This window comes from Vollenhovia emeryi, unplaced genomic scaffold (genome assembly GCF_000949405.1).
Source record: "Vollenhovia emeryi isolate VEMERY1.0 unplaced genomic scaffold, V.emery_V1.0 DF939164.1, whole genome shotgun sequence".
NCBI classification, from domain to species: Eukaryota; Metazoa; Arthropoda; class Insecta; order Hymenoptera; family Formicidae; genus Vollenhovia; species Vollenhovia emeryi.
The window spans coordinates 351,972-376,948 of NW_011967202.1; the positions used below are offsets into that span (position 1 = coordinate 351,972).

The window sequence follows — 24,977 nt, forward strand, 5'->3', positions numbered from 1 at the left end:
GGGGGGGGGGATGGGGAAGGAGGAAGGAGGAGAGAGAAAGAGAGAAAGGGCGTCGTTCCGTGTTTATCCATTTTATTCGGATCGATCCGGCATCCCCCCGCGAGAATCGTTTGGTCGCACAAGAGTGCCTCGATTAATGGAATATCCTCTTTGTGCGCTTTTCCAATAATCGATTAACGAGCAAAGAATTTCATGTTTCCTTTCCGTAACGCGTCGTTTTATAACAGTCTCTAACAAGGCAAGTTCGAGCTTGGCGATATTTTAATGAGATCCACGAGTCAAATTAAAGCAGGCTTATAAGAAAGTATTTTAACGTGGATAAATCACACGATCAGATTTGATCAGTGTTGCCTTGCGGAGTGGTTTATAAGAAACAATGCTGTAAAAAGATGCTAAGTGATAATTTGGATCATTCTGACGCGCGACGTATCTTTCTTCCCGAGTCTGCTCCCCAGAGTATTATTCGATCGTGAAGAAGCTCGCGGTGTTTCTTAAAATTCCCCAAATTACATCATATTGGAAACTGATCCGACGACATCGGCGACAGAATGCGTATCTAATCATAATTAAACCCGGGGAGGGGGACGGTAGCGCAACGCGGACAAATATTTCTATAGGTGATCGTGATCCCCATTCGCTATCATTAATTACCCAAAACACACGGTTGTCCTGACCAGTGATCGAACGCGTGTTGACAAACATGTTTAGCAAACGCACACGCAATGCCATGCAATTGATGCGGGCCGATTTTCGAGGCTACACTTCCTCGAGCATCATTATACATTCGTCGGCGACGATTATTGATGACGCCGATGCCGATCAATCCAACGCTCCCAGATGGCTCGCGATCGCAATTACACGGACACGCCGATAAATTATTATCAAGCTGTCTGTCACCCCCATGAAACTATTAATTCAGTCGCGCCGGTGCATCGACGCGCCGATAAATTATCACGGCCGTCCGCTCGTGCGTCTCTCCGCGCGTACACACATTCTCCCTCTACCCTTCTCTTTTTTTTTATGCACATATTTTCTTTCTGCAATATTCGCGGCGTTATTTAACGACCGGCCGTTTAATGAAAATTTTCCCGGTTGGAACGGCGGCATTCATCGCGCCGACAAGATTTTGACATGACCGATGATTTATTTGTTTCGACAACACAGTCGTGGCTTTTCGACGCAATCACCCGGCGAAACGTCAATATGTTTCGATAGATCCACGGACGTTTTGCGATATCCTGCTTTGGATACCGAGTATCTTCCGTATCGATAGCTTTAATCGTATTATCGAAATCTGAGAGGTAAAAAAATCGTTTGCGTATTTTTCCAACACATGTCAATTATTCCATCCATTTTTTGTTATTAATTTCTTGCGCGCGGTATAAACTCTTTCTTTATTTATCACAAATCAACAGCGATATTGCGAAATTAGAGAATAATGCCGATAGCCATTTGATATCGAAAGAGAGAAAAACATGTCTGCGAAACTGATGCATACCTAAGTAGACATAGTATTATATAAAGCTTTTATCATGTACGGCTTTTTTTCGCCGAGTTTAATTTTCCAAGCAATTCCAATTAATTTTCGCATTGTTTTGAAACAACATCCCGGAAAAAGGTAACTAAATTACTAAAAATTACAACAATCAGAAATTTTTCGCGATCGTGATGCTCTTTTAACAGAAATAATTTAAAAGCGCGCGGATATCTAATTAATACCGCAATTGTACACGTAGTCGCTTTGTCCCGAATCCGTTCTCGGGATTAACAGAGTCGATTTTGTTATGCGAATGCTCGCGTTCGTAGCTTCTCGTGCTGATTTCATTAAAGTAAGGCTGGGTCGATTCTCTTTTTCACAATAGATCGGTACACTGACCATTCCGCATTGGAATAACATTCTCGTTTTAATTAAAATCATTTGAATGAACAGAGCATGCTAAATACTGCATTATTCTCCGATTATAAATATTAAAAGCCAACCTAGGAGAACTATTCCAGCATTAAAAGACTAACAATTTTTCGAATTTGACTTTAGCTTATATGCGGAGGTAAAATTTGTTATAAATTCTACATTTTATATAAATTTCAATGATGGAGAAAAAATATTTAATCCGAGAATTCAAAAGGAGTCTTGGGAATGATGAGTTTCCGCTGAAAATTCCGCCTTTTAGGGCTTAGTGGAGTTTTTACTGGAAAATCAACTCCGAATTCATCAAATAGTGATAGCTACAGATTTGCAGAATACGTGTGGAGTATTCTGTATACGTTCTATCACTCTGTGAAGGCTGCTGGTACAAGTCTTTATAAAAGAACCCTCGGTTCATCGTCCCTTCGTAAATATACTCTTCGTCTTTCTGCCGACATAATCGAGAGGAAAATACGTTCCCCGTATACGGCTCGTATATATATGGGGAATCCAATCCTTCTTAGGATGAGATAGGAGGCTCTCACTAGTGCCTCGTAATAAAGATGTTTCTTATAGTTTCAACATGTGACTTTGTATTATATTATCCCGGAGAGACTGAGAAAGAGAGAAAGAAGAAAGAGGGAGAAAAGTGATCTCTCTCTCTCTAAAAAAAAGTGATGTCTCTACATTAAATTACCAGCGCTTCTAGATCAAACACTATGAAAAAATCATTCAATTAGATATAATTTCAATATTATTATATCAATTAAAAAGTGAGGGGAAGAGCTATCGCCTGTCGATTCTCGAAGACGCGCGAGTCCAATTCATCCGCCAAATCGCAAAGAATATCTGCGTGAGATTCTTTCGCTGTAGCATCTCCCGCGGGAAGAGGATCAAAGACGTTAGGACTTTACCTGTCTCGACGATGAGGGGGAAGACGAGCTGGATTTGTAAGATGGCAGCCGATTTCTTTCGAGCCCCGGTTTGGCCGACATACGAGAAACTTTCTCCGCGATTATCCGCCTCTCTGTTTCATCCCCCGAGGATTTTGCCGACTGTTATCCCGATATCCGGGACGATCCCCTTTAAGGAACGCTTTAAGGAACGAGCTTGGCAACGAGTCCGAGATGGATGTTACAGAGGAATGTTCGAACGCGCACGTTCCTTGAACCGCCTTGCACAAAGATCGCCCGCCGTAAAAATTACTATAAAAATTCCGATTTGCCGCTTACAGAATTCAACGCATGAACGTTGTACTAGAAACGTGTACCGACGATTCCAGTGTTTGTAAACGGAAAGAGCATAAAGAGTCAAGTATTGGGAAAGTCATCAAAGGCGAGTCATATGGTGCCAACGTGTAATTAGACAAACGGTCTTCCCGCTTTCGTGCTTAATCTCGAACTGTAATAAAGGCACTTTTAGTGCTTTTTCATTCGTGAAACCCCTCGACGCGCATGAACGAACGTACGTTTTTCAAAAGTAATTAAACCGAAAATTAATACCAGATCACGCAAGTGAATCGTGGCAGAATGGAATTGCGTTAGCCGTGTTTTAAGAATTCAGGGAACTATAGAGATACAGAGTTCACTCGCGAATCTCGATCAAAAGAAAATATTGTAAATCTATTTCTATATTACTGCACGCACCACACGCGTTTCAATATTCATAAATATAGATTAACATTACAGAGATGCTTCAATAATAAAAATAAAATACTAAATAATATAACATTTCGATAATAACATATTAACGTTTATTCCATAAAGGATGCAGATGAAATATGTATTTCATACATGATGCAGGGATCCTTTGCCCGCGATCGGTCCATTGACCGATTTGCACTTACTAGCTCCGGCCGCGTCGGATTAAATTCTCTCTCAAAGGGAAGCAAATCGGTATAGATTTTTATTCCGATCCCCCGAGAGTGGCTTGAAGTTATGCCAGCCGACGCGAAAAACGATCTCCACGATAATACGTAAGACAGAACACGTCGAGAATTACGATCCCTGTCGCTGGCACGCTACCACGCCTGCCGCGTCGTCGAGTAGGTATTTTTTTCAGAGCCATTCCTCTTTATGCGGAAATTTTTCTCCGCGTCGCTGTCCAACGCACTTCTCACGATTCTCCAGTCTGCCTTAACCGTGCGAACGCAATGACAATGTAAAATCGATAAACCGGATTTGAGATAACGCCGATTGACTTGGTCCGGTCGGAGAAACTTGTGGTTCTTTACCGCGCGGAAATAATTTAGCTTCTTACCGAATAAAAACTCTTCTTTTCCTCCCGAGTGGTTTGTTCCCCAGAGCTCCCTAGTACACGTGTACTACACTACACGTGTAATCCGTGTATTTAACTTATTCGTGTTTTAACTCGTGTACACGAATTTAAAGAATCTTCATTCGCGTGAATCCGTGAACACGTGAACGCGACACGTGTTCACGAACATCCGTGTATGTGACATACTCGTATGTAAACGTGTAGCCGTGTATACCTCAATAGGGAAGTCTTTAGAGAATTATGTGACAAAATCTGGATAAAACTTGGAACGCTGGAATTATGCGTATACATATGTCGAACAACATATGCAGAAATAGAGATCTTTCATCAAAGATAAATGTTTGCACACGTATGACACATACACGGATATTCGAGCACACGTGTCACATACACGAATGTTCGAATACACGTGTCACATACGTGTACACGTGTCACGTACACAGGTACACGCGAATGAAGGTACCTTAAATCCGTGTCCACGGATTACGTGTTGTACCCGTGAATCATTGAAACACATATCCAATCGAAAGCTCTAGTTTGTTCTAGCACGAGGCATTAAAAATCTATGCGTCACGAATTCGCAATTGAGCAGCGCTGATGTCAAAGGCGGGACGCGTAACGAGGAAGAGGGAGAAAAGTGTCCCTGAAATAATCACCAGTGTGCGAGATAATATCTCGCGGAAGGACTTATCGCAATTATCAGGCGGACGGTTCCCGTGATCCAATTAATTATCGGACGGCCCGAGCAGGTTATTATCGCGCCGCCGCGGAAACCGTCCCCGGCGAACATCATGTTGTTCCTCAACAGTTTGAAATTCACTGTGGTTTTCGCAAGCGAAACTTTCGGATTCAATTTGCGGCGTAAAAACTTACGGCGCGTATCCCCGTTCGCTAAGTAGCTTACGAGGTCTTATATTAATGGAAATCGATTATTTCCCGTTGTCGCCCGTAATGCGTTATTATTACAAGACCATAGTCGCGCGAGTAAGTGCGAACGAAACTGTCGGTCGTCCGATTTCGATGCCACGATTTTATTTCGGCGTACTAGCACAATAATGCCATGGACCGTAAAAATTTTTTTCCTCCGAAAAATCACGTCCGACATATCTCGATGCGCATTAAATTTTAGTTTTTCTCTCAACGTCCATTACGTCGTCAATTTGCATATCATTCAAAGATTGACGAGCTACAAATTCAATTATTGCACGTTTGTAAATGCGAGTTTGAGATGCAAATAATGCAACATGGGGTATAGATATATTACAGCATCCTTCAAACTATTAGGAAACGAGTGGTATAAGATTATTTCAATTACCACGCACAGAATCTACGGGAAAAAGTTTTGATTGAAGCAAACGTTGTTACGGAACTTTTAATTACAAATCCCCGGGGAAGCTTTTCGCAAACGATCGGCTGAGAATCGCTGACGTAGATGATACAAGATGTAGCCTCGAGGTGAAATTCCATATTATCGCGGGATGGATATATATTATATATAGCGAACAAAAGGGTGCGTCCAATCCCCCTCCTCCCCTCCCCAGTTAATCGTCCCGAAGAAACAACCTCGTCAGGTTCTCCATTCCACCGTTTCCACCGGAAACCCATTTGTGTAGACAACGTCTTTCCGCTGGCGGAAGGGAGAAACAGCGAATTTTGTCGGTATAATGGCGTGCGCGGCCTAATCTTTCCGGTAGCGTCGTATAAAAGTCGATTGAGCTTTTTGTCATTGGGCTCGTTACACGCTCCTGATCTTACGAGCTTTCCGGCTGATCCACCTTCGAGCACGGGGCTGCAATGACCTCGTTTCTTCCCGCGTTCTCGCGCGAGATCGCCCCGACGACGTTGGAAAATCGCTGTTAGTGTTCCTTACGACAAGGCAAACGACTTAGAGAAATAAAGTCCGACTTATTCCCCGCTTTGTCCCTTACCGTCGCTTCCTTGGTGGATAAAAGAGAATTACGACGACGTATGAAGTGATACAAGCGGAGCGGGATTAAATTAATTCTTAATTAATGCCACGATCACATGACAAATCGCTTTATGCATTTGTATTTATAAATTAATTTTCTACACTGAGAAAAGTATTCGATTAAATTTAATTGGATAATATCCAATTGCATAATAACAAATGGATGTATCTGATTAAATTGTATATCCGATGAAAAATATGATCGGTTTTTCGATCAAATTTCGTCGGTAACTGCATTTTATCGGATAAATTTCATCAGATGTATATGTGCATAATTTAATCGGAAAAATTAACCATCGGAAACGGCATTTAATTGCATCAAGAATTATTTGACGCCAGTACATGACTAATAATAATTAAGCTTTCAATCAACCATCACTGGCAACGGGTTTTTAACTCAGAAAATTTATTACAAAAAATATTACCTCAGCCAGGGTTTGCACCTGAACTTCCCTTACTCCCTAGACGGGCGTCTCACCAACTGAGGCCTCAGTGGTCGAATCCATGAGACACCCGCCTAGAGAGTAAGGGAAGTTCAGGTTCAAACCCTGGTTGAGGTAATATTTTTCGTAATAAATTTTCTGTGTTAAAAACACGTTGCCAGTGATGGTCGATCGAAAGCTTAATTATTGTTAGTATTTAATTGACTTATCCGATGGAAATTTTTCTCAGTGTACTATAGCTGTATATTTTCGGTACCGCCCGGTACACGTAAAACGTTGCATTTTTTATGCTTGTATTATCCCGATATTAAATGAAGATGATGATACGTCGAGGCGTTCTTAACGTAAATATAAAGTTGACAACAGATCTAGCTTTCATCTGGATGTCTTAATTAGCGAAGAGGCTTCCAAAAACGCGACACAGGTCTAAGGTGTAAAAAAAAATGAGGAAAGAAAGTACAAGAGAACTGCAAGGCTAGAAAAGGGAAGATAGAAATTGCGTGAGATAAGGGTGAATTTATTTCCACGTTTCCCATTTACGTCGCGGGCGAAGGGCCGCGAGCAGTATTTCGTGTATCGAGACACTGTCATTTTTATTTTCGCTCAGCCGCGTGCGGGGAGCGCGCGGACGAGAATCGATTCCCCGGAAGCAGTTCTCCGTCGTTCGCGACGAAGGGGCCGCGCGGCATCGTCTTCCGTCGACGTCATTATTTCCGGCGTTATTTCGAGCCCGTCCGTTCTATTACTCTACGTTTAATCGCGGGAGAGACGGATTTTTCGCGCCACGTCGATTTTGCAGGCGCCACGAACGAGTTCTCGCGTGATTGATATTGCGAAGGGATGTGTGTTATCGCAATCGAGAGAGAGAGATACATATATATACTTATATATATATATATATTCCGCGATTTCCGATCCGTTCGTGCGCGCCGGCGGTTGCGGTGGCAATGGCGGCGAATCGAAGATTTCAATTTCGAGACGTTGATAGAATGAATCGCGGCGCGACAGTTATATAAAGTAATACGAAGAACTGAAATAGCACTCGCGAAAATTAAGATTTTGATTGGAATCTGAGTTATACGAAATAAAATAATAATAGCCTGCAAGTAAATTAACAATACTCTGAAATAACAGTCTTTTTTTTATTGGAAAAAAATAGCGATAGCAATCTTCGCTCGCTTCACTCGTTCTTCCATCACGGAAGCCCCGGTGTGTTTAAAGTAACATGTTGATAAAACGAATCGCGTGCGTTCGTTATATAAAGTAATATAGAAAACAAAATACAATAGTTTTTTACAAAAATACACACTCCAATCAAGATCTACGGTGCAAGATAATAGTGCCTCCCGATTGAATCAACAATGCTTTAAAATAACGCTTTCATCGCCCGCGATAATTCGTTTCGCCGCGCCGTTGCGAAAATATTTGTGTTTAAATGAAGTGGTTCGTTTCATTAGGATAACCAGGTTAGTCTACGTAATAAAGCAGAGTGGATTTGTGTAATCGAGAGAACGTTTCTCGTATCTCGAAACAGCGGTTAAGTAGAGGAGATGCAATTAAGCGCGAAGCGGCAGCTCGCCTCGTTCGAGCGCGGCACGTTTTTGCCTCGCGCAAACGCAAGGAGGTAGAGAGGGATCTTGGCATCACTCACGTTTTTCTTCTGTCCCTTCAGCTGCTTCGAGGATTTCCACCAGGTCAGGACCGCCGGTGGCCTCGAGCCGGTGCTCTGACATTTGATGTCATACGTCTTCCCTGCCGATAGGATCTGGTCCTTCCCCAAAATCTCCACCTTGAGCGGCTTCACTGCAAAAACCAGTTTTTTTTTAAATGAATTTACTCGATACCGTCGAAACAAGTATTAAAATAAATAAAACTATTCGTAAAAAAAGCGAAGTGTGCAGTTTCACTTTTTTTTCACATTTAACCTATTACCATTGTAAAATTTTATCAAATATTGCAACGAAGATTGGAAATATAGAAGATAAAATTTGTGTTAAAAATTCCAATTTTGGCAAAGAATGTATAGCCAAGAAAAGATACGTGATCTTAAATTTTGACGATTAAAATAATTCTTATCTTCTTATTTGTCCACTCGAATTTATGAGTTACTTTTATTATCTCTTGCACACTAATATATTTTCATTTTACTTCGGTTTCTACCATTGAAATAAATAGAGCCCGCGTACAGACTTTCTCGCTACCTGTGTATCAATAATCCAATTTAATACAAAATAATTTACTGCGCACAGCAAGAAAGGCATTTCAATGGCAATCACGTACAGGTCATAAGCGCGACTCCGCATGGACGCTCGCTTTTCTGATTTCCACTCCACCTCGGTTTCCACTTTCATCTCTCTCTAGGATACGGCGTTTTTTGCAACGTGCGGTAGCGCATAACGAAGGACGCGGTCCGGCGAACGCGAGAGGGGGGGGAAAAAATGAAAAAGCGGAACGCGGGGAACGCGCGAAAGAAACGCCGGGATAATTAGAATTCAGTTCGCTCGCGAATTTCATGCCGGGCTCCTTTTCTGTCCGACATTCTCCGCGGAAGTTCCCCGACTAATAGAAAAAAAGAAAATACAGATCGATGTCGGCGGCGAAGGACAGGGGAAGGAGGACAAATCGAGAAAAAATAGAGCGGGACGGAAGATGAGCGGAGGTGAAAGAAATCGGGATGAGAGAATGGTCCGTATAATTGGTGCTCGTCATGAAAAGCTGCCGAAAACAAAGGCGGCCGGGAGAGAACTGCGCGAAACTCCCGATGAAGTTCGGATTTCATTTGCAAATCAAAATTCATGTCGTCAGGTGCGCAGACAGGAAGAATTCGACGAGGCTTTTAGTACTCCTCCCTAGACGAGTGAAGACGTCTTCCTTTCATCGTTTTACTTTCTTCTACATACATCCCGCTGCTCCCCAGCTCAGTCGTCTTTTCAAGTTAACGCAGTTAACTTGAGAAGCTAACCTGTGATCTCGAAGAAGCATTCGTGCGGACACGCCAACTCTTGCATATTATTAATATAAATATAGTTTAGAAAGGCCTGTAATTTATAATTTAAAGAAAAAAAACAAATTACAAGTCACTTTAACATCGCCAGTTAAAATATAATAATGCTTTTATATTATACTTGATACTAAAGATTCAAGTTTTATTTATTTTGAACATGTTTTCAACCCACTTCGAGATATGTACTGCGTATTTTAACATTAATAATAATTAATATTGTATGCGCAAATAACGATACTATTTATTTAACTCTCTCAAACATTTAGTCGGTAATCCTGGAGGAAACTTTCTGTAAAGATCAACACTATGTGTGTCTTTATTATCAGGATTCGTAATCTAAATAATTGTAAAGAGATGCACTATTTTATATTTAACATCATAAATGGACACGTACTTTGCACCTTGTCAATAAAGTTCTTCAGAAAATTAAACCAATTTCCTTGATTCGTCTATTCGCGTGCACTTCTCTCCCCGATTCTTGCGAATCCCTTTTCGCGAATTTGTATTCCCAATCAAACGCCCTTTCACAAATGGAAGCGCAAACCCGAAGACTTTCGTCGCCTCTTCGGGAGCTTTAATGAGCCGCTATTATTATTCGCGCGCATGGAGTGGCTTTAATCGAGTTACGAAGCGGTTCAATAAGGCGCGCTTCGTTCCAGACGCGCGAGATGCTCGCGCGTTTATCGTATGACTTCTGAAAGGAGAGTTCGAAGAGGCGTACCATTTTATCCGTTAGATGCCACGAGAATAACGTCTAAGTGCGACGCTTAAGGCTTAAGAGGTTCGCAAGGATCTGCGAAGACGCTTCGAGAGATCCCCACCAATAAGATAGAAATTAACTAAAATTTTCCAAAACACAAATTTGACAAAGTACAAGAAACGTAAGAAAGCAAAAATTAATTAAAATAATTAATGCAAAAATGAACGTGACGTAAATGAATGAATAGAAAGTTAATTGATGTAACGAATAAGTGTAATTAATGTAACGTAAATGTTGTAAATTTTAGGTGTAAGAAAAAAGCAGGGAAATTTCTTAATTCTGTTTTTAAGTTTGCGACGAAGGCTAGATAGTGATCAGTTTAAAAATTATTCCAAAGTTAATCTTTGCGCGTCTGAAACTTTGTACTTACTGCAAGGAAAAAGTTAACTAAAATAGCTAACTCTTTTAAGACAATTCAATCCTGTTTCAGTTCTCTCAGTGACTAAAGATCAGTAAAGGAAATCGATTTATCTGTTTAAAAAGAAACTTTGAATTTCGACCAAGATGATGTCGAGAGAACTGAGAAAATTTTCTTGCGAAAGAGAATAAGCCATTTTCTAAACATTAGATCCGTTTCATGTCCGATTTGATCAAGAATTCAAAAAAGGATTACATATTCTAAGCGATGCAACGTGAATTATCGTAATTTATTACAAATTATATAAATTCGGTTTTAACAAGCAAAATTAAGATCTTCGCGAAAATAAGACATTTTAAAATAGTTTTTATATTTTTGTATACGCGATAATCAGCGTAAAATTCTAAATGTATTATATATATATATTCAACGTGACGAAATAATAGCGAAAAGAGGTGAGGAAGAAAGTCAAATGGCGGAATTGGGGTGTATGTAGAGTGGGAAAAGTCTGGCTGTTAAGCGGCTCGTTCGTACGTTAAAGTCGGTTGTTTCGAGAACGACTGAACATTAGAGGAGTCGCACGTTTAGGTTCGTACGCGCCGATCTCGCGAATCGCCGGCTTAAGTGAAATTTCGCCGAGACCCGCAATATGCGATTCTAAGTGATATTATTGTCATAATTTGGCAAAGCCGCCGTGAGCTCATATCGTTACAATCTCATTGGAATGAAGGGGGTGGCAAAACAAAGGGGAGAAGAACCATTCTCCGCGGTCTATTCTCGCTCCAGTTTTAGCGAAAGCCTGTAAACGAGGCGACGATGTACGGTCCTCGCGGCACGGAAAATACAGGGAAATGTATGAGGCGTGCAGTGGAATAACACTTGCTAGGAGTCTCTGGGTAAACTAATTAATTCCAGAGGCGAAGAATCCAACCTCGGTGGAAACAAATCACCGTCAAAGTACTAACTCTCTTACGTATTCGCGAGCAAGACATGCACGTATATTAACGATTTTTCACGCGAGATCTTTAAATTAGCGATCTTAAAAAAATGCACTTTGCGCAAATAGTCGATTCTTTGAAGTTTCAATTTACATATTTCAATGTTTAATCCTAATTATCCGCATTGCAAATAAAAATTTTACTCCTCAACGACCAACATTATGTTATGTGATTTCTAACATTAAAAATTGGTTGATACCAATATTATGTTTAATAATTTTTCACCATTTTCAACTGGGTGTTGGCTCATATTGCCGATATGTTTACTTTTTTAACATCTCAACGACCAATTACATGTATGTTATGTGATTTCTAACATTAAAAATTAGTTGATTCCAATATTATACATAATTTTCCATCACTTTCAACTGGGTGTTTGCTCACATTGCCTATATGTTTTCTTTTCAACATCTCAACGACCACCATTGTTTTCCGTAACTTAAGTTATAAAAATTGTATATCAAACAGAAATTAATTTGATTCCAAGAGAAGACTATCTCTAAAATCTAACTGTCTCAAGTTAATAGTTAAAATACTCTCTGCGTATGCTTTATTTGCAAAATGAAATTTGGAAGTTTTTTGACTGATGTCAGAAATATAACGTTGTTAGATGGGAAGACTTCATGCCGCGACATTAAGGGAACAATTCGCGTCGGAAGGGAGAATTATTAGCTCCCCGCGGATTGAGTTATCAAGGCACCAGGAGTAACATTTCTGAAGTTCACTTCGTCTCCGGAGTGAGCTAAACCCTTCTTCCACAGTGCTGCCAGCGAGAGAGCACTTTCGAGAGTCGTTACGCCGTTTGCGACCCCGCGGATCGCAAAACGTTCCCGTTTTGTCGCTAAAATCTGCTCGGGAGCTCGCCCGGCTTCGTTACGAAACTACTTTGTATCGCGAGCTCGTCGAGAACATCCGCTCGACGGATTGATAGCGCTCGTAAAATGAACGGATTCGTATAGGGAACGCTCTGACCAACAGTCAAATTGCGAACTACGTTTACGCTTTGTTTTCTACCTCATCTCGAAATGCTATCTTTATGGCATAAAAGAGAGACGATATCTTCTAGTAAATTTAATTCTCTCCGCTTGTGCAGCCTTTAAATCCACACCGCTGCATAAATTCGATGCCCAAATTAAAGTCTTGCCAAAGCCCATTTAAAATTGATTATAAAAAGTAAACTCTCATTACAACAATATTCATTTATATAATTTTACTTTTACTTTCCTCTTAAACAATTTCGTAATCACGTGTCGATTAAAATTTCAGATAGGAGAAAGATTTCAATTTCCGACTTGTTGAAATGATTGAAATGTTACGCAGACTGTATAGTGTATTTTATTAATTTTTAAATAATTTACATTTTTTTTATTGCTCGCGACTCTATCGTAAAGAAGTTTTATAATTAATAAATATTATCACTACTGCTTGGCCAGGCGAGAGAAGCAACGACGATACGATCAGCGGGATCGACTTTAATTAGAAATTTCTTTTGATATCTGACTCGTTAGGTCATTACTACTAGTAGACACGTAATCGTCTGACTATCAAGCGGTGCATCTCCTACTTTCGTTAATGCTCGTAGCTATAAAAGACTAATGAGCCTCGCGCGAGCAAAGTTTGCGCTCGCGGAGGCGGCTTCATTAATTTTCTTACTAATTAACGAAGGACGCCGATCGAGGGAGGAGCGACGAAGGGGATTTTTGCCGAATGGAATTTCTGTGTCGGCGGAATGCGTCCCCGACGGGAGAAGGCTGGGGATTCTTCGGCTTGTTACCTAACTTGATTATTCTTCACGAACTCGTGCAAGCTACGTTCTGTTCGGAATCAAACGCCTCTGCAGAATGAGCCATTAAAAGTTGAACAAGTTCGCGAGGTGATCGCCTCGCCTTTGTTCCTGTCGCGATGTGCCGATTTGCGACCCCGTTGTAAAAGAGTAGTACATGGCAATCGATCGGTACTCTGATATGCACTGTTGTTACTGGCAATAATATCATTCTCTTCTAACGCTTTCTCTTTCAACATTAACGGTATATTATAAACAATAATTGTATTAGCTTAGTATTAATCGATATTTATCGCCTCTTCTCTTTCAGTTATACCGACTTATTCAAAACTTTGTTATTCATTTGTTATTTAAACTTTCAAATTGATTTATTTATATTTTGCGCCTATTCCAAGTTCTGAGCAATAAAATTGCGCAAATATCTTTACAAATAAAATAATTCAGTCTTTTCGAAATAGTCTTTTGTATAATTCTGCCATTGCATTCCCATTCTAATCGAATTCTATTCTAATCAACGGTAACACAAATAATCAACTTCTACGGTGACAAGAGAAATCAACAGCTACACTATAAGATGTACTACGAGGTCTTGTAGATTTTGGAAAAAAAAACATCACAAGATAAACGGCGATACGAGAACAGAAAAAACTGCTGAAAATAATAAAAATTTACGACAGGGTGTGTACGTGTGCCGTATCGGGATATTAAATGGAAAAATATACAATATTTTCCTTCAGCATGTTGAATTCTGCTAAGAACTCAATATTCCCCGTTCTCTCAAGCCATCCATCTCTTGTTAGAAAGCAACACGAAATTGTATAAATTATCGAATCCATCGTACCAAACGTCTCTCTCATAAATATCTGAATTTAACCCAATATTAAATAAACGAGGCAGGCAAGCAACTGACAATCTAGTAAGTGTGAGCAAAAAGATACGCATAAATCAAATAATTATTACCACTTATAAATTACCGGCCATTGAGAAATCATTAATTGTACCAAATAGTTTTGCACAATTCTTCTACAAATAAGCTTTCAAGCGTTCGTTACAAATCTGGATTTGTTCCTCGCGTATCTGCGTATCTTCCTGTTAGCGCGAGCGCGCGCCGCCATACGATATGGTATCGTATTCTATTTCCAATTTTGCGATTTCCATTACGCGGAGCTATCGAATAATTATTAACGACGGCGTTCCGCCCGCGAAGCGTTCGCGTATACACGACGGACTTTACATTACTTCGGGACACCGGTCCCGGCGGTGGCATGAAAAATTAATGGGATACATCGCGCGATTCCGAATGCAATCCACTTTCCCACCACTCGAACGTCGTCAAGTATTCGTCGACCTCACATTGTCGACCGTCGCTGAAATCGCTCTCTCGCTCGCAAGTCGATCAACTTCCACTCGACTCTCCGATGACTCGTTAGAATCTTCGTACGGGCAACGGAATCGAAGTTTATGCAGATGCGATTATGCAGACGGCGATTCCTCGCGCGCTTCCAATTAGCAGGGGATCGAGACGTTGCGAAGTTGCGAAATGGATTTCAACGTGCAAGAAAAACGAAGATCAAGAAAAACGAAGCACTCGCCGGAATCGAGAGCCGAGCGCTATTGGAGATCGTTTCAGAAGTGCAAAGTTCGATATTTACATTCGATTACGCCGCCGATCTTGCGACGACGTTTAATGATCTCTCGACGATAATGCTACGTGTACTTTCCGCCGTGAGGTTTCTCGCGCTTCCGTAATATTGGAAAAGAATCATAACCGCTGTTACCTGTGCGATATTGAGACAAAGAATCGTGCAATTTCTGTGGTAATTTTGATAATGATTATTTGATGCAGTTAATAGATCGAAAATACGACATATATTCTAAGCTATAAAACGTCCGTTCAATTCTATTATCATTTTTCATTTCGAACCGTGTATAATTGGATTATTTAAAATCAATTTAAAAAAGTTATACCACGTCCCATCTCTTACTTTATAATTTATTCTTGTAATTCTAGAACGCTTGAAATAATGACCAATCGATATCAACCCACTTGTTACAGAAAAAAATTTCTATATTAAAACGTACATTACTAATAATCCTCATTAACGTTCTCTGAACAATTATCGACGGCTTCGAGTGAAGAAAAAAAAACAGAATGACTGATAAGAAATATACGAGTACTTCCAGTTGTGTGAAAGATAAAAGCGTCTCGCTTTCCAGTCAAAGCAATCGAGCGTGTTTGAAATATTTCACGATCGATACTACGCGATTCTGTTTTATATTCAAGCTATTCTTTTTTTTTTTTTACGTCACACGCAAGTAGCCTCTAAGGTAATTTACGGCAAGTCTTCCTCCCCGGATTCCCGTATCTTCCGACTCGAGCTGGCAGCTTCCGGCGATTTAATTTAAACTTGTTTGTCTGGCGCGTAAGTTTCTTGTCGGATGAATCTCGGCCGTGCCGATGAGCCGCCGTGCTGCTTATACAATTATGAATATTAATTTTCCATCCCCGCGACTGCCATCGGGATGACGCGGACGAAGAAGGATATATTCGATAGAATCTAAAAAATGCCTACGGAAATATAAAGCAGCTGCTCCGATCGTGACGGCTGCGAGGAAAAGAGAGAGTAAGTTAATCGATTACATTGGCAATTAAGATTTGTTGCACTATGAATTATTCGTGATATTATCGCAATATCAATAACAATTCATTGTATCTCACTTGCCAAACTATGTAGATCTTACACCCACGGAAAAAATTTCCGGATCCAATGCTATTACACTTGAATGTGTCATAAAATAGGATCGATATAGCGCCAATTATATTTATTATAGAGGAAGGAATATTTTTATCATAAATGAAAAATTCGAAAATCTAGAATAAAATGATATGTATCCTCTTTTGTCGAATATCGCGGTGCCAACTTCGTGCGTTGTAAGATGGAGGGAAAATTTATTCTAAACGCAAGAATATATTAAGTTACTCTTGTCTCAATATAGTAAGTCAATCTTTTTTAATTCGATAGAGGTGAATAAGAATTATTGAGTTTATTTTGATATTGTCCCATTTTTATATTAAAAATGAGATTGCGAGAAATATAAATGCGTCAAGAATATCTTTTGTCTCGATAGCAGAAATACTTTCTGATGGTGCATTATGCATGGATTAGTTCGAAACTCTTCTCGCTAAAATATTTTAAATAATTTATAAAATCCAATTCGCAAAGTCGCAATTTTATCCTAGCCATAAAAAAATATCGTTTTAAAATGATACGGAAGCAAATAATTTCCGGGACATTGAATACGCGAAAGAATTGCCAAATTATTTTCGTGCGCGTACGCGCAGGTCGATCGATGATGATAATTCGGTCTGCTCGGCAGTTTTAAATTTTCGGGAACGAGTGTGACATCACACTCGTGAATAGCTGCAATCTGTGCCTGAGCCGTCCATTTTCAATCGTCCGACAGGAATTATTTCGCGCCGATCAATTAAAATGACCCTCCGGTTGTCCTTTGACGAACTGTCGATGGTCAATTAGTCGATGAGAAAATTGAAGGATTTTTCATTTTCGTGCGTCGTTCGATATTTTTTTTTTTTGAAAATCCATTTTTGCGAAACGCGGTAGAGTCCGGCGAAATCTGATAAGCCACGTACACGCTATCGGATACTCGCGTACGCTCGCTATGTTGTTGAATGAAAATGTAACACTCGAATCATATTTTTCCAATATAACCGGGTTATATTGAAATCCTTAATTTTCAATATTGGAGACTCCCTTAATGATGTCTACTATTAAAAAATAATAACGCGCAAAATGTTTCAATTTGTTCGTAAAAAAGATAAGTAATATTAATATCTTTAGCGTAAAGATATCGAGCATGTCGCGCAAATGTACAAAAGCGTACAGCTTGATTAGCAATTTCCATTCGCGCTGAAAGTCAGCTTACACGTGTAATTATAGCGACGTATTGCAATCTGGCGGGCGAAAGGGCTTTTCATTTACGACTCATCCACGCTTCGAAGTAATTGCGAACGAATTATTCGCCCCGGGTCGAACTTGCGGCCAAAGGAAGTCGCTCAAATCGCAATTTTCCTCAGTCGCCGCCGTTGTTTCCGAGTTGGAGGAAAATGGAGGAAGCGGGGAGGGATATACGTATATTTCCTTTCTACCTCTGTTTTTCATGGAGATTAATCGAACGCTGTCGCGGCCGGGGCATGTTACTCGGCGCCATGCGATTCGTCGCGTTTCGGAGCGATTCCGGAAGTGGCGTTATTAATGACATCGTGGGGCTGATTGCTTTTCGACGGGAGGGTACGAAACCCCGGCGCTACCGTTCCCTCGTCCCCTTCTTCTCGTCGAAAATTCCACTGCCGCCCCCCCCCTCCCCCTCTTGTAATCGATGAAAAATGTTTCAATTTCGTCTCGTCGAGAGTCCGCTTTCATTTTCGGAGTTAAAAAAAAGATCCCGGCCGGACAAATCGGATCACGCGCCGGTTAAATATTCGCTTTGCCCTCTTTCGCAGCGAGAAAATATTGATACCGATACACATGGAACGGGGGAGGCAGGTGGAGGGAAAAATAGGAATCGAAAGTATCGCGCGGCGCCGGAATTGACGGTCTTTTGCATATTTATAACGCGGGTAACTTGTTCCGCGGCTATTCGGGAAATTCGAGACATTCGCCGGGAAAATATTCGGTACCTTTTTTTTTTGCATAATAGCCGGACGTGCGTGCAAGTGATTCGTTATTTTACAAGTGAATAAAGGATCTATGACGCGCGAAAACTACAGTTTCCTATTGTAAACCGTGTTCAAACGAAGCTTCGATACACTACGGAAGTTTAGCTATTTTTACACTTTTGGAAATACAAAGCGAGAGGAAGCTGCGTCGTCACGGATGGTCGTACAAGAGAATAAATATTTTTACTTTAATTAATTTACTGTTTTCTTCAAATATTCGCGTTAATCAAGTTTTTTAGTCGACATTAACCCGCCAGTGTTTTAATACAGAAAATTTATTGCGAAAAATATTACCTCAGCCAGGGTTTGAACCTGGACTTTTCTACTCTCTCACCAATTCGACCACCGAGGCACGCGGTAATATTTGTCGCAATAACAGTATAAAGATGACATCTTCGCGTCTATTGTTTCGACCTTAATAAATTAAAATATTTTTCGCAATAAATTTTCTGTATTAAAACGCTGGCCGATTAATGTCGACTAAAAAGCTCGATTATTGTTATCTATTACTGGCAACTTAAAAAGATTACGTTCATATTCGCATTCTTTTCATTCTCGCGAATAAAGAAGCGATATCTCCAGATCTGATTAGGCCTGTATTTCTCGCAAAAAAAAAATCCATTCACGGATGAGCAAAGATCGACGCGGCATCGTGCCGCGTCGCGCGCAATTAACGTTAATTGGAATGAGCGCACTCACTGTTAAGCTCTATGACGACAGTGGTGGTGGGTGGCGGCGCTAATTGAGTGTTATTCGCTCGGCAGGACAGCTTGGCGTGATGATGCCGCCTCGTGAGAGCTTTCACAGTCACGTTGCTGATGGTTACGACGTTGGTCTCGCCGCCCGATCCTCGCGTCTCTCGAACCTCGGTAGACGTATGGATGTTCTGCGATTCCAGATACCACGAGACCTGCGGCCTGGGTTTGCCTACGCAAATAAAATGGAATAATGATTAGAAGAGCATAATGAAATAATGTATGACGCCGCGTTAAAAATGTAGATCGTTTACGATTTACTCAATTACTGAAATCTAATGACAAAGCACTGGCGAGATGTCGCAAATGTAATTGACAAAATGTACGAAACGTATGCAGAGGAATTAAAAAGAGATATTAATTCGCGTGAATTAATGCGTGTTGTAAGTAAAACCAATAGTATCGTATAAAATTAATAGACCAAATCAAATTTTAATTAACAATTTCCCAAAGTTTAAGCGAAAAATATCATACAAAAGGAAACATTCTAGGAAACATTAAATTCCAAATATCCCTGAAATGCATACGATCGATGCTAAATTATTCGGCAGTGTGCAAAATGCTCCGAAGTGACTCCTCTCCATTATAGAGAAGAAGAAATGAAACATTTCTCTACCTAATTAGTTGCCAAACAGAAAAATTTATGATTCCGCTCGGAAGTCTGTCAGGTGATCCGTTAAAGTCCTCCATCAAACTTTAATCAACGCATTCGACAAACTCGTCATGTTACAATTGTGACGCGTCGACTCAGGGCTGGAAAAGATCCGAAAGCGGGATCGTAGCGATACTGGCAGGACGACGTCTGTCATTATTCCTCTGCCAATAAGCGAGTCGACAACGGGGGTAATTCGAGTGGCACGTCCCAAGGGCCGCGACGTGGATGTCGCCGTCAATCACAACGGCGGACGGGCCTCATTCGGCCGAAACAACGGCACCGGAGGTGCTCCACGTCTCCCATTCTCGGGAGACCGCTACCTGTGGCTCACCGCCGCCGACTGTTACGGCTAATTATGACGAAAGGGAATCCCGAAAGTGCGCGCTACCGAAGTGGAACCGTGGATGTACCGAAGGCGCCGCACGTCACTGGTTTACTACTGGCTAATTAGCAAGGTATACTTGTCGTCCGTGGATAAGGAAGCCGGTAAACTATCAGCCTGAGACATAGAGAATTGTTTGCCACGAGAGAATACTCGCGAATGGCATGTAAACCGGATATAATATAAATCAACTCCGACAATATAGCGATCTGATTATGTTGTTCGGTATAATTCTCATTTTACAGAATATTCCTTTTTTTATTATTCAAAATAAATTGCTAGTTTCATATGTATAATAATCGTAGATATTTGTTGGAATTTTTTTCGGAGCCTCCTCGTTTTTACTAAGGCTTGAAAATATTTCCCGTCTAAAATTTCGACACAGAAAAAAAGTGTCAGATCAACTCTTATATACTCAAATTAACGCGCTCATTGTTTTGTATATACGCAACAATCCACAATCTTCTTAGAAGCATTTGTTATTTTTATCCAATATTGCTTTCTTTCCATTCAAGAATATTATCTTTAAATAATAAGCATATATTTTTCTTGATTAATTTATATAAAAGTGCTTCATTCAAGTAAGTTTTTCTTCATCTAAATATATTTTCAAAAGAATATTCTTTTTTCTGTGTAGTCTTTTTAATGCTCTTTTAATATCAATGTCGTAACTTTAACATAAATCTTCGATGTTGCATATATAAAATATTAACATTGTACAAGAATTAAGTTATAAAATATTTCTATAAAATTTTCTTTTAACAATGACTTTTTTCCCCATAAAACCTTTTGAACTGTTTTGTAGTTATCTTAATAAAAAATAACTATAAAAAGTTTCAAGTAAACGTTTTACCAGTCGCAAGTGTTAATTTTCTGAAGTTTAATAGTTTCTTTACGATAGCCTGATGAAAAAATATTAAAGGCAAATATGAGATTATAAGATTACAAAATGTTAGAATCTCACTCTCAAATGATGTTCTCGTGTCGATTCCAAAGACGCCTTGCAGCAAATAGTGCTGTTGCACAAGCAAACAACGGCATGTACTATTGAGCGCTGTCGGGTATTAACAGATACCTGCCGCCTAATCAACAGTTATTCTAGATGAACCATCTGTCTATCTAGCTCACGGACGGGCTGCCTATCCTGGCTGTCTACATGGATATCTATCCAATCAAAGACACGTCTGTACATCACATATACACCTCGTCGAAAGCCGTCATCATTGATATTGATAATTAGAACGTAATAATTAGGAGTGGCTATTTGCTCAGCTAGAGCTCTACATTAATAACCCGAAGATTGACATTTGCGCAATCAATGTCTGGACGTACAATGCTAAAATTTGATGTGCTTTTGACTAAAAATTTTCATTTTCTTACACTTTGAGGCAAAACTTTTCCAACTTGCGTATTTCCTTTCCAGCTATGAATTGTTTGAATAATAATGGAAGAAAAATGCTTACGATTAAATTTCCTCAATTTCACCGTCAAAACTATAGCTAAATAACAGTTTTATATTTTTAATCCGTATCGAAAAAAGAACTATTTTAAAAGATGATTTAATTGAAGGTTTATACGCGGAAAAAACGGACATTAATTTCATTAAAAATAATTTAGTTAATTCGATACGTCATGCTCTTGTCTTAATAAAACAAGTATTCGTTTCATTAATACTTCATTGAATTAACAAAATTATTTCCAATTAGATCAAATGTTGTTAATAAAGCATATTACTTTCACGTGCAGTAAATTATTATCAACGCGTGTAAAAGATATTTTCTCTCTCTCTCTCTCTCTCTCATATATAATTAAAAATATAATTTACGGACCAAGATGCTTGCATGAAATTGTTATTTGCGTCACATCAAGGATTCGTATTTGTATGTGACGCAGACTGCTGATGTAGTTTATTCTGCGTCTACCTACAGCGCTAGAACAACTGCAAATGTTTGTCCTCTCACTGTTCTTAATGCGCGGGTGACACGGATTTGCGTATTTTGCGAAACAAGCTTTAGCATAGAATAGTTGAAGCTTAAAATAATTTATCAAATGCAGATTATGAATGAGCGTAACAAACGAACGCCGGAAGTGCGGAAAGAAACAAACAGGTAATCCTACACGCGCGTTATGGCGGAATAGGTATTATCTACAATCGCGTTAATTTCCCGGACACAATGCGCTGAAATCGCATTAATTTCCACGGAGTACACGTTCATTAAACAATAACCAGGAAATGAACAGACTCGCCGTCGCGAAATCGAAGCGACTCCGTTCAGGAAGCGTGTATGTTGCGAGCTGGATGACCTCAGGAAAGCTCTTAATTAATACGTGCGATAATAAGTAGATATCGAGAAATAGCGACACAGTATCTCCTACATAAGTACGTTACGAAATATAATTTTTCTTCCTGTAGATCTCTATCTTACTCGTGGCACATTTTTCATAAAAACGCACTATTACTGCACACTATACAAAATTACATGTAAATTTACACTTATAGTGGGTAATATCGAGATCATCTATTAAAGGTGTATATTTACATACGTCAGTAAATTTACATCTTGCAGGTAAAATTATTACCTTGTATAATAAGTAAAATGCTTGCTTTAAATTGTGTAAATTTTACAATTTTTTATCCTGTATGAACATTTACACAACAAAGAGTAAAAAAATTTCTTGTAAAAGTACATAAATTTATATATTTCCGCTATTAATAGTGTAATTGCTACGCTTATTATGTATGTAATTTTATATATACTTTTTACATTGTAAATAAATTATAATCGATATAATTTATTACTTCAGCAAAACGTGCTACTAAAAGAACCACGAAAATTTTACCTTGTAAAGAGACCTTTGTAACGACGAAAGAGTGTCTTTTCGAATTGAAAAGCACCGGTCTCGTGCTTGACGAGTACCGCGAAGAAATTATTATCGTAATTCATATTCGGAGGATAATGTCGCGCGCTTTCGCGACTTCCTTCCTGTCGCGACGGCGCTTCCGCATTATCTCGTCGTGAGATAACCCCGTCGCGAAAAGAGGGCGATAATAAGCGTTCATTAAGTCCTACACTATAATTAATTCCGCCATCGAGACCACCGCTTCCATTGTTCCCCGTGGAATAATTTCCTGCCGCCCCACAGGATACAAATATATTCCGCCGGTGGTACCTCGAAGGGCTTTTCCCCATCCGTTTCCTTGCGTTTCCCAGCGAACTCGCATTAGAGCGAACCACACAGTCGTAATATATGAAACACAGCCTGTACAATGTGACCATAAATTCTTTCTCGGGAAGGAGCGTCAAGATATCGATAGCTTAATGAACAAACTTCTTCTTCTTCCTCGTGTATTAGGCTTAAAGTCTGTTTTATCCAGTTCTCGTTCCGGTATTTTGTGCATTTGGTTTTACTTCATCCGAGGGGGGAACCGCTGACGAAAATCTTGTACACCAATGTACTTACTAATGGCCAGTGGGCATTACTTTATCTTATTTTATTTTTATAATACCCCAGCAAGGCCTAATGCCCAGACTAATGCCTAAAAAATGCCTAGTAATGCCCAGTAACGCCCCGCAAATCTGTACACCACAATGCCCTCAGCGGTTTCCCGACTTCATCGACTTCATCTTCGGTAGGTTTGCTAACCTTGCCGAAGGCAACCTCCTATCTGGAGGGCTGTACCCCTAAAGGGTATGTGCGGCAAGATACTCTCGATGGTTGCCACTTCCCTTCGGGAGGTTCCGAAAAAAAAAAAACCAGCGATGTCCGTGGATTTCAACCCGGATCTTTTCGTTCATTTGTTTACTGAGCAGCGCGCATTTCTCTGCGCCACAATTGCCACAATGAACAAACTGAATTACCGAAAGCTGACGTCTCCCCGTGGACAGAGCTTCGAGCTGTCTGAACGAATTTTTATCCCAAACGCACGTTAGAATTTTACTTTAAACATGCTCGTTACGTGAATTTAAGAATGCTCTTTATATCCGACTGCTTTAGACAGCATTTATGCGTGCCGAATAATAAAGTGGTGCAGGTTATTACGGCTATTACGACTTCTGCACCGGATCGCGCGCACTCAGGAAAGCTCGCGTATTAAAAGTCGTCGCGAACTAAACTCATTACCGCGCCGTACCTTGTCACGGCACTTGTCGCCGCGTATTTTTATGACGTTACGGCATTTTAAACACCGCCACCGCGTAAACGCATCCCAGAATCGTCGGCGCGGACGCTTCCGCTCGTTCTCGTTAAGAAACGCAAAACAACGACGTCGAGAATGTATTTAGCGCGGATACTTTCGCGGCGCGAATATCCCGTTTCCCGGGCGTTGCCTTATCGTTTCGTGTGTTCCCAGCCCCCGATAACTTTTCCGCCGGACAATTCGCGGCGATACCGCGGGTATCGCGACCAAACAAATGGAAACAGCGTGATCGAGTGTATAAGGATGAACGTGCATTAGTATAAACGGATTGTATTACTGCTATTACGGCAAGAGGTATCAAATATTGAAATCGATAAATAATCCTGTGTAATAAACTATTAATTTAATAAACCGCCGCGATAGCAAAGTCGAACCGATATTAGCTAAAATGTTGTCCCACCGGTTACACGATTTCATTAGATTTTATACAATTTCATCTGATTACAAACAATGTCATCTAATTGCAAATAATTTTCTTATATGCACGTTTAAAACTAGGCGACATTGTTAAGAGCCGTTTAAATTTCGTCAAAACATATCTTTTTTTATTTTACTGAGAAGTATTTGCTTGTAAAGGTAATTTTAATTAAGATTACAGCATTCGGTTAGGTAGAAAACGTGTTTCCTTGATTCCCACTTTTCCCACCAGTCTAACCGTGGTCTTAACGAGAAGTAATTTTGTATTTGTATCTAATGTTTATTGTTCTAAATTTGCGCGCAAAGGTGTGTCAACTCACTGTCCTAACAGCAA

At 40.0% G+C, this 24,977-nt stretch overlaps 1 protein-coding gene across 2 annotated transcripts in view; it reads right to left on the reverse strand.

Moving 5' to 3' along the window:
- The window catches only part of LOC105564471 (hemicentin-1-like), a 253,172-nt gene that overhangs the window by 103,295 nt on the left and 124,900 nt on the right, over positions 1-24,977 (reverse strand). For both annotated transcript variants that reach the window (XM_012016860.1, XM_012016861.1), the window contains 2 exons: positions 18,936-19,163; positions 8,247-8,398 (listed from right to left, as the gene is read on the reverse strand). In XM_012016860.1, coding sequence (XP_011872250.1) covers positions 8,247-8,398; positions 18,936-19,163 — 380 coding nt within the window. The remainder of the gene's footprint in view (positions 1-8,246; positions 8,399-18,935; positions 19,164-24,977) is intronic.